The sequence below is a fragment of the Triturus cristatus genome, chromosome 10, assembly GCF_964204655.1.
Source record: "Triturus cristatus chromosome 10, aTriCri1.1, whole genome shotgun sequence".
Classification (NCBI taxonomy): domain Eukaryota; kingdom Metazoa; phylum Chordata; class Amphibia; order Caudata; family Salamandridae; genus Triturus; species Triturus cristatus.
Genome location: NC_140593.1, coordinates 757,785,018 through 757,795,792, shown reverse-complemented (window position 1 = coordinate 757,795,792; position 10,775 = coordinate 757,785,018). Strand labels below are relative to the sequence as shown.

Below are 10,775 nucleotides of genomic sequence, written 5' to 3'. Positions count from 1 at the left end.
AGTTCAAAACCAGATAACTGCAACAACTTGACTACAAGTCCTCAATTGTGAAGAATGCCAAATCAATAGGGCTCATCATTGAAATATCCCTAAATATGCATTCATACATTCATGCGTTTGCAAAAGGAGCCTCCTATCAGATAAGACTTCTACAGAGAATCAAGTTACTCAAGCCTCTGCAAATTTTCAAACTGTACCTCAATCGCCAATGTTTTTGCTGCTAGGATATGGCAGCTCCCTACAGACTGGCATCTCCAAAATTCACTTGGCACCGGTAGGAGCTGCGCTCTATAATGCGGCAAGACTGGTTTGATGCAGTAAAAGATCAGAGTATATCACACCAATATTGATCTCTCTTAAGTGGCTGCCAAAGGAGACTAAGTCCCTGTTCAAACCAGAAAGTCATGCACAGGAAGATAGCAAAGTATCTTTCGCAGAAATTAAACAATATCAGGGGGTTCAAGACTGCACCGAAGCATAAGATCTCCTTATCTGGAACCTACCACACTAAAGCAAGCCTTTATTTATTTATTTGCTTATATAGCGCTAGAATCGACCCCCGAAGGGTTATCTCTGCGCTTAGAGCAGACTGTGAGGGTGTGAAGTAACTCCAGCAGAGTTTAACAGGCGCAGAAAAGGGTGGTCTTAAGCAACTTCCTGAATTGCAAGTGATCTAGACACTGTCTCAAGGACAAGGGGAGTTCGTTCCAGTAACAAGGGCCAAGATAGGAAAGAGCTCTTCCTCCTAGTCTTGCCTTACTTACTCGAGGCACCACCAGAAGGTGTTTAGCACTCGAGCGGAGGGATCATGATGGTATTTAGGGCATGAATTTCTCGGAATGATAGGATGTGCCCAAGTTAAGCAGCGCCTTATGAATGGTGCAGCAGATTTTGAATTTGACCCGTTGGCGGATAGGGAGCCAATGCAGCTTCATGAGAAGAGGGCGAGAAGGGGTCCTGGAGGGGGCATTAAGGACCAACCGCGCCGCAGTGTTCTGAACTACCTGCAGTCTGTTGAGTGAGGCATCATTAGCAGAGACCAGCAGGCCATTACAGTAGTCCAGACGACTTAATACCAGCACCTGGACTAGAATTTTCCGGGTGGAGTCAGGAAGCAGGGGGAAAACTTGACGGAACAGGCCTATTACATGAAAACAGGAACCAGAGGTCTGAGCAACGTGCTCCTTCAGACTGAGGGCTTGATCTAGACGCATACCCAGATTTTTTACTGTAAACTTGGGAGCGGGATGGGGACCTAGGTTGGTCGGCCACCAATCTGGGGTCCATTGAAGGAGGGCCTCTCCAAAGAGCATTATCTCTGTTTTGCCCACATTACACTGGAGGAAATTATTCTTCATCCAGTGTGATATGGCTCTCATCCCATTGGAGAAGGCCAGCCGTACCGCCAGGGTGAATTTATCGAATTGAAAGCGTAACTGGGTATCGTCGGCATATGATATGGGATTGAATCCATGTGTCCTCAGAAAATTGGCCAAGGGAGCAATATAGATGTTGAATAATGTAGGGCTCAGACATGAGCCCTGGGGTACTCCCTTGGTCAATTCTATAGGGGCCGAGCGATACGGGCCTAGGTTGACAATCTGGGAGCGATCAGACAGAAAGCTCCTCATCCATGGTAAGGCTGATTTTTTTAGCCCAACCTCTTCCAACCCTTTGATCAGAATACTGTGGGAAACTGTGTTGAATGCTGCAGATAGGTCCAACAGCACCAGAATCATAGAGTGACCCCAGAAATCAGTGACTCTATCCATCAAACAACAAGGTCCAGCCTCTCATAAGGCATGTTGGAAAAAAACTTTAAAAAGTGCTGTAGGAAAGACATTAGCCATTATGGTCGAGTACTAAAAGGGACACCAAAAACCGATGATGACCCTTTTGAAGACTAGAAAGAAATCAAATCTGATAAGGACACACAAACCAGTATTTAGAACATAAATTAATCTGGAAATTGAAAAGGGTGAATTCCTGAAAACTCTCCAAATGTAGAATACTATTTTACTCTTCATGTACCCCGGTGTAAGCGCTGGTATCCCAGCTAGTCCAGATTCACACACTACAAAACTGCAACTAAAACTCTGGCTGCATTCTTTAACAGATCCATACTGAACATTGTTCAGCCACTCCCCTCTTTTACTTTTCTGTGCAGCATTTCAATGATCAGCCCTCAGATTAAGACCTTTCAGGGCACATGTATTACCATTTGTATCCATGGGGACCCAAAAACTTGGCTTTTTGACAGAGATACGGCACCCTCAGTACCCAGATACCCAAGGGGTGACAGTATTGCACTTTATAAATGCTAATTGATTGATTATGGATGTAGACACTTGTTTCAAGGCTTCTTGTGTTTAAGCCCAGATTCAGAACTACACATGATGGAAGTACCCTACTAAAAGTCTTGATGACATAATTGTTTTGAAGGTCCTTCTTAGCCAGAAGCATCAACACTTCATTTTGAACAGGTTTGTGAAAGAGTTACTAGTCTAAAGGGGAGTATTGACCACTAACCATCATTGGTGGGTGCACTTTAATCTACTACGCATTCAATTTCACTCTGCTCAGTCAGATGTTTTTATCTGCATTTATAAAACGAAATATGACAACAAGCAGCATGGTTTGGAGGTTTAATTTCCCATTATGCTTTAGAAACAGATCAATTGAAATTAACAGCTCACTTGTTACCATCATTATAATTACAAATACTGCAGGTGTCAGCTCATTTACCTTAGTCTTACTAGGCTATTCTATATTTGCACTTTCTGTGCCAAACAGCTGTGTGAGTTGGCATCTTTATTAATCAGTCATAGCTGTTGTGCTGTTGTCGGTGGTGGTGGCATGAGATCACTGATACACATTAATTTGCAGACTTTGTGACTCAAACTGAATCAGCAACTAGCATCCAGAAATCACAATCTAAAGTTTAAAAGCAGCTGAAGATCAAAGGTCGTAAATGTAGGGCTAGTAGTATATGTTCCAGAGATAAATATCATACAATAAGAGCCACCAGAAATGCAGATATATTTAAAAACACTAAAATTGTCCCAGGTTTACAAATAAAATATTTTTGATCAAGATACGCTCCCTCGATCCCCCACACCACCACCACCGCAAGATGACAATGGGAGCAGTAACAGTGCATGATAGTAATAATACAAACATCATTTGTGGCAATGTGTTTAAGGGGGCAGAAGGAGAGTTATTGTTGAAACCCTGGCCACATAGTCTTTAAGTCCACCCAGCTATGACATGCTCAAAAATGATCTAGATTATTTACATTAAATTTGTGCTCCATATATGCCTTGATCAAATTTGATTTTGTAAAGAGTAGTGGAAATGTATTTAAAAACCCACAGACCAGACCTCAGCTTGTGATATATGAAGTTCATATTGGAAGATGGCTGTGTCTGGTTTTCCTGGTGCCATCATCCAAGGGCACAGTTTTACGTATACGAGCTAAGGCTGCTGTTTTTTCAATGTCTACTTCAGAATAGAATTGGTTTGTTGGGGAACCTGAAGAAGGACTTTGCGGTGTTTGGGGGTTGTCTGAGTCGCAACCACTTTCCAACTCCACCTCGATGTAGTTAAGATGCTTGCCCTCTAGGCCTGGATGTCGGATATCAAAGTTGAAATATACAGGTGCACAGCTACGATTACTCATCGACAGTTTTGCTGAGGAACTGGTCTTCAGAGAAATTGGTTTTGAATTGTTGCAGATATTAACAGGTGAGTGAGACTTATGTCCTAAATCAAGTTTTTCTTCAAAAACTGACGGAGAGGAAGGCACACTGTCGTCGCTAAGCAGTGCAGACTGCCTTTGAGCGATGCTGTAGCTCTGAGAGTCTGAACTGCTGACAGATGCCATACAGTGTCTTCTGCACTTGGAACCAGGAAGGTTCTCGTACCCCATCTTTCTGTTGCAAGATGCATCTCTTCGTTCATCACTGTCATAACCAGTGTCCCAAAAAGTGCAGTTGGAGTCTCTTATGGTTGTTCTACTTTCAAGGGTCCGCAGCTCCTCTCTTTCAGTTTGGGGTCTTGGAGAGCACGTCAGCCCATGGTACTGTTCAATACGTCCTACGAAGCTCTGATCTTCAGGAGGATCTGCTCCCCCATTCACAGATCTTGGTTCCAGGAGCAGGTGATCTGCTTTATCCTCTTTCATCAGCTTCTATCAAATAAGCAGAAATGAAGAAACAATGTCAACCATTTATTTAACAATCACCAGTACCCATTTAGATACTCAATGTCCTGTAATCAACACATCTAGCTGCATCCCAATATCCTGATCAACTGGTAGAAGATGGCCTGAAGAGAATAGCTAGGAGATAGCTATTTATCTCTGGCAAAATAGTATGTAATCTCCACTATTTGTAAAGTCACTGGTTAAATATCTTAAGCTTACTACTCAACTGCAGGCTAAATAGCAGAGATTAGGTACTATTTGACCAGCGTGTGGGTAAATAGTCTGGAGAAGGTCTTTATTTAGCCAGACACGAACAAAAAAGCGACTCCAGGCAACAACAGGGTGGTGGCCATCTTGTAATGGCATGCAGGAAAGAAAATGCATATTCAAATATACGATAGTGTGTACATAAGCAAATGCATGAATTAAACTAAGTTGCTTACAGATAGAAGCAGTAAAATCAATGTTGAATAAACATTTACAAAGGTACACAATTAATTACAAACTTTAGAAATAGTACTTCTTTATAAGCTTCAGGCATACACATTGTGTGCTGCAATATGGGCCTATTTTTCATCTTGCACATAACTCTTTAAGGTTTTGTCTGCCAAGTATAAGAAGTATGCTTTCAATGCTGGTTACTTAAATGTTTTCTTCATAATCCTCCTTTTGATTTTTGAGGACTGGGGTAATTTTTTTATTTTTATCTATAACTTTTGATCTTTTTAAGAATGATTTTTCTTGCTTAGTAACTTAGACCTGGCAAGATAGCAGCAGCCGGCAATCGGCAGCAAACAAGGAGCGCAGAGACAGGTGGTATCTAGGCCACAAACCGTGGCGGCTCCTCCGCTAAGGAGGAGCATCGCCCCACCATTTTGCGGCAGTGCAAATAAAGGAAAAAGGGAATGATAGCTCTTTATTATCATTTTATTTGTTCCTTCTGCAGCAGCTTTGCGGATGGGGCTGTTTTGCTCTCAGAGAAGGGGGAGGAGTGGTGGAACTATGTAAGTGCACATGAATGTTTGGCCGGACGTCTTGGTACAGCCAAAGAGTTATGCTCACTTTGCATTACAGCCTTGGTGGAGAACATGCCCAGGCTCCCAGTCCCTGCATGAGTGCTGAACCACAGCACTCAACCAACCACAACACTGCTTTGCAGCGTTGTGATTGGCTTAGGGCAGGCTGGGTGCTTCCTGGGTGCTCTGTTCCTGTGCCGGGAGAGAAGACAGTGGAGAGACGTGGGACGCCGTGAGAAGATACGTTTATTTATTCCCCCACCCCACTCGCCTTCCACCCAGCCGCCACTGGCCACAAAGGGAGGAGCACTTACATAAGGCAGTCCATGATTTTTGTGAAAATAGGGTTTCGGAGCAATTGCATGGGATAAAATGAGTGGAGTTACAGTAATGGTGCTTCTGTGGAACAGGGGAGATGAAAGCAGGGGAAAGGTTAGCAAGCAATCTGGGCAATTTACAAGCTAAGTGTCTATCAGCTAAGCTGCCAGCTTAATAAACATTTTTTTCCCTGTACTATTCACCCACCAGAATGGGTTTCAGGCATAGATACTTAGTGGTCCCAGGTCATGAGCTGCCCCTTCAACCACACTTACATTTTATTTGCCTGCCCAAATTGTCTTAGGGATTGTACTTTTGTTTTTAAGATGCTAAGCAGTGTTTTAAGTTGGCTGAACCCCTTCACAACTTTGTCCTCAATTCTGTCCAACAGCCTTGTTAGCAAAGAAAATCTGGGAGTCAAAAATTATGTATGGGCTTGGATGCTGTATTCAAGTACAGTCATTTTGCAGGGCTCCTGGGGAAGGAAAGAGTACTGGTGGGGGGGAGATAATGACCAGTAGGACGATTAAGCCCAGGAAGTGAACCACCAGGAGAGTTAGGAAGATCAAAGCCATGGGGCCAAGGACACGAAGGACTAGGGATTCCTAATTATGAGGAACAGTTGAGCAAGGTCAGAGGGCATCAGGAACAAAAGGACAAGGAGCAGGACCAGGAGAAACAGGACAAGGGGTGGTGGGACTACAGTGAAAAAAAATCGGGAGGATGTGGAACGGGACACCATGACTGGGAGGAACAAAGCCAGAAGGACTATGGGTAGGAGGACAAGGAGGTCCTGAACCTGCAAGGCTAGGAGGGTTCTGAGCACCATCCAATACCAGTGGATGAGGACGACCAGGAGCAGAAAATCTAGGTGGACAGAAGAGTACCAGTACCAGGAGAATAGTGAACAAGAGGGTCAGGAGGATCAGAACCACAGAGATCAGATCACGGAAGACCAGAATCAGAATGGCCAGGAACGGAAAGACCACAAGAGGAAAGGACCAGGGATAGCAGGACTTGTCTAGGAGGGTCAGATTTAGAACAATCCTAATCCAAGGTGACAAGGACTAATTGAACCAGGGTGGCCAACACCATGGGAACCAGGAGGATCAGAGATAGTGGGCCAAGGACACTATTACAAGGACTAGGACAGAGAGGACTAAGTGGAACAGGCAAACCAGGTGACCGGGAAGAATAGTAGGACAAGGATGAAGTAGGAGGACCCTGGGGAGGAGGAGGGCTAGGGTAACCAAGGCCAATGGGACAACACCAGAAGGCCAGATCAGGAAGACAATACAAAGGAATACCAGTATTAAGAAAAGCTGGACTACATGGACCAAGGGAGCAGGAGCAGGAGGATTTAGAACAGGAAACCCAGGGTTACTAGGTAAACCAGGGGATCAAGACCAGGAGGACTGCAGGACCAGAATTTGGGTAAGGAAGAGGAAAGGGGCTAGGACCAGGAGCCTGTGAAACAGGAGGCCCAGGATGCAGAAGACTAGGGGTTGGAGTATCTGGGAATGACTACCAGAAGGACCAAAACTTGGAAGTGCAGAACCTGGAAATTGTAAAGCTAGCAAAGACAGGAGGTCCTAGACAATCCAAACTAAGGAAGGCCAGGCTGATCCGCAGTAGGCCAGGACAAGTTTTTGCAGAACCATGAGGACAAGCAGCGGGAGGACAAGGAGAACATGGACAAGGACAATCAGAACCAGATTGAGGAGGGCTGTGAAAATCAGGACCAGGAGGTCAATTACCTAGATGGACCAGGAACGCAGCATAAGCAGGACAGGGAGTAGGAAGACCAGGGGGACCAGAGCAAGGAGGACTAAGAGGATCAGGACCAGAAGGACTAGGAACATAGCTACAAAAGCTATGAAGATTAGGATTTAGAAGACCAGAGCCTGGTGTACCAAGTGGAGCAGACCAGCCAGAACCTGGGGTAGCAGGCCTAGAGTGAGAAGGACCAAATGTAATAAGCCCAACCAGAGCCAGAAAGACCAAGGAGGCTGTACAAGTGTGGTCAGGAGGACCAGGGCCAAAATGAACAACCTCAGGAGGACCTGAACATGAAGAGCTTGGATCAAGAGGACCAGTCGATACACTTCCTGCTGGACCAAGAGGACAATGAAGAGAGCCAAGAGGACCAGGACAACCCAAACAAGCAGGACAAGAAGTAGGAAGGCCAAGACTAGGAAAATCAGGACAGAACAGGCCAGATGGCCCCAGGGGACCCGCAGGATCAGACCCTGCAATACCAGGAATAGGAGGAGAGGAATATTGGGCAAGGGAAATCAGCACAAGGTCACCAGGGTCAAGAGGGACAGAAATAAACAAAGAAAAAAACGCAAGGGCTCAAGGGCCCACAAAGGGCTAAGATAGCTAGAAGACTGGGTTTCTGATGACCAGCATGGGAGGCGCAAAAAAAAAAAATAGAAGGGTCATGAGGACCAGGAACAAAGAAACCCATGACTAAGAGGATCAGGTCTAGAAGAGCAAGGTCCATTCTAAGAACCAGGACTAGGGAGATTAGGTCTAGTGGGCACGAAAGTATGCGAAGGACAATGAACATGAAAACCAGCAATAGGAGCAGGGCCAGGAGGACCAGATCAAAGAACCAGGATTATCAGACCAGGGAGCGAGGTAGCCAAAGCCAGAAGAATAAGCTCTAAGAGAACCAGGTCACCGAGGACCATGGGGTGCCAGGAATCATACGAACAGGATGAGGAGGATCAGAGGATTAGAGGACCAAGATAAGGGAAACCAGGTCTAGTGGCCCAGGAAGGTTTAGGAGAGTTTGGGCCTCAAAGGACCAGGATGGCCAGGAGGTCCAGGCCCAAAAAGACTAGGCCTACACATGTATGAACAAAGAGTGCCAAGAGCAGACAGATGAAGTCCACGAGGCACATAATTAGGAGGCGAGCAAGGACTCTGAGGACCAGGAAAAAGAAGATCTGGACTAGCTAAACCAGAACCAGGGTGAGGAAGACTATAAGAACAGGACTTTGAGGATCAGGAGCAGAGGTCTAGGCAACCACAGCAAGAAGCACAAGAGCTAAGAGAACCACATCAAGGAGGACCAGTGGGACTACGACCAAGGAAACAAGGCAGATCCAAACACACAGAGGCCACAAAGGATCAAGCCCTGGCATACAATGACAAGAACACCATGGTAAATAGGACTAGGGCAAGGGGAACCAGGCAAGAAAGGCAGTAGCCAAGCCACCAAGCTCAGTAGTTAAGACAGGATTGCCGGGAGTAACAGTATGACCAGAGCAAGGACTAAGAGGATGAGTTAGCCTAAAACTAGGATGACAGAAAGCAGGAGAACTTGGACATTCAAGACCAGGAGTATAATCACCAGATGAAGGAGGTTTACGGAGATCAGGAGCAGGTGGACTAGGGCTATTAGGACTAGACTGGGGACGATTAGACAAGCTAGAGGGGTCAGGACATGCAACACCATAGAAAGGGGAACCATGAGACCATAGCCAAAAGGACCAGGACCTGGAGTACCAAGTGGAGCAGAAGAACCAGGAACTGGTGTAGAAGGGTAGGTTGATGAAGATCAGGGATACCAGGACAACAATAGCCAGGATGACTAAGTGGACCAGAGCAGGCCCAAGAGGACTGAATAAGGACGATCAAGATGCAGTACTGAAGACTACAGGGAACAAGACCAGAAGCATCAGAATGACCCACACCAGGAGGACTAAGAGTGCCATGCTAAGGAAGGATAGGACAAGAAGGGTCGGGTGGGGAGTATCAGTGGGACCAGGACAAGGGGGGAAGAGATAAAAAACCAATACCATGAAGAACCATGAAAGAGCAGGACAGGAAGATCAGGGTCAGGAATGACTTTAATCAGGAGCACCAGATTTTAGAAACCAGTACTTAGGGGGGAACAGGGCCAGGGGATTAATGAGAGGAGGAAGCCCATAAGGATCAGAACAACCCAAAAAATGAAGACCAAGACCTAGACAAACAAAACAATCAGGGGAAAGACAGAAGATTGGGAGGAGGAGGAAACCTTTGTGATTCTCCATCATATGTAGTAGGATCCATCTCAAACTGTTCTTAGTCATGCTTCCTATGATGTCAAGCCCTGGAGACCATCACCCATTTAGGCCACTTAAAGTACTGATGGTAAGTATGGGCTGAAATATCACAGCATGCAAAGTGGATACAAATCTAATACAGTCAGCTCTGGAGCTCTGAGTAGCAGCAGATATTGTCTGAGTGGTCTCAGGGCGGATCGGTGGCAGAAAGATAGATACTTGGCAGAGGAAACTGAATGTGGATGAGTGAAAAGGGTTGTGGCCTGTGAAGGATGGAAGAAACAGTTGAAAATCTCAGAGGGCTTTAGATAATAAAAATTATTAGTGGCTAGCAAAGGTAGTCAGAGAGTTGTGACAATCGGCAAAGGAGAGCTCAAACACAGACAAAGGCTTTGACAAGCAGGAGGAACTCCTGTAGGCTCCATAGATGGTCTCAAGGTGGCCTAAATGGGGACTAGGATCAAAAAGGGGCCCTACCAGCTGCGGTAGCATTAAGAATCAAGGTTAGTAGAGATAGCTTCAGCACTAAATCAGTTGTCTGCAAAGCTCTGAGGGCAAGTTGAAGGGTAGTAGAGGTGCATATGTGGAAGAAGGGTTTGAATGCCATCAAAGAGGTTCTCAAAATCAAAACTGGCAGGCCATTCTGCGAAACTCTTCTTTGTCAGAGGAATTTAAAGATGTGTGTGGAGGTGGAGGTTAAGCACGAAGAAATGCTTGGAAGACGTGACACTGGCAGAGACTATACAGAAGCAGTCTGGGCTCTTAGAGCTAATAGAAAAATCAGAACAAAGTATTCAGAGACTGTGAGAGGCATAGTAGGCTTTCGAGATGATGAAAGGGCAACAATTGGGTTAATTGGTTTTTGAGGGCTTGCAAAAGGGTTGTCGGACTCTTGAAGGGTAGCAAGGCTGGGGACATGGGAGAAGTGGGGCATGAAAGCTGAAACTTATAAGTAATTGAAAACTTACAAAAGGGTGGTCGGACTCTTGAAGAGCAGCAAGGCTGGGGACATGGAGACAGTGGGGAGTGATGGCTAGAACATGTGAGTAACTGAGGACAACAGGGCAAGTTGAAGGTTGACGGAGTGCTGGAGGGAGGTCTGAATGCAAGACCAGCATGGGTGATCCAGCCATGTGTCTGTTTAAGGCTAGATAAGGATAGTCCAAAAATATATTTTCA

The 10,775-nt window shown here is 45.5% G+C and overlaps 1 protein-coding gene across 4 annotated transcripts in view; it reads right to left on the bottom strand.

The window, feature by feature from the left end:
* Nucleotides 1-2,631: 2,631 nt before the first annotated feature.
* Nucleotides 2,632-10,775, bottom strand: part of LOC146789963 (fibroblast growth factor receptor substrate 2-like) — a 221,683-nt gene continuing 213,539 nt past the window's right edge. For all 4 annotated transcript variants that reach the window (XM_085628283.1, XM_085628285.1, XM_085628284.1 and 1 more), the window contains one exon: nucleotides 2,632-4,189. In XM_085628283.1, the coding sequence (XP_085484409.1) occupies nucleotides 3,404-4,189 (786 nt within the window). In that variant the 3' untranslated portion in view covers nucleotides 2,632-3,403. The remainder of the gene's footprint in view (nucleotides 4,190-10,775) is intronic.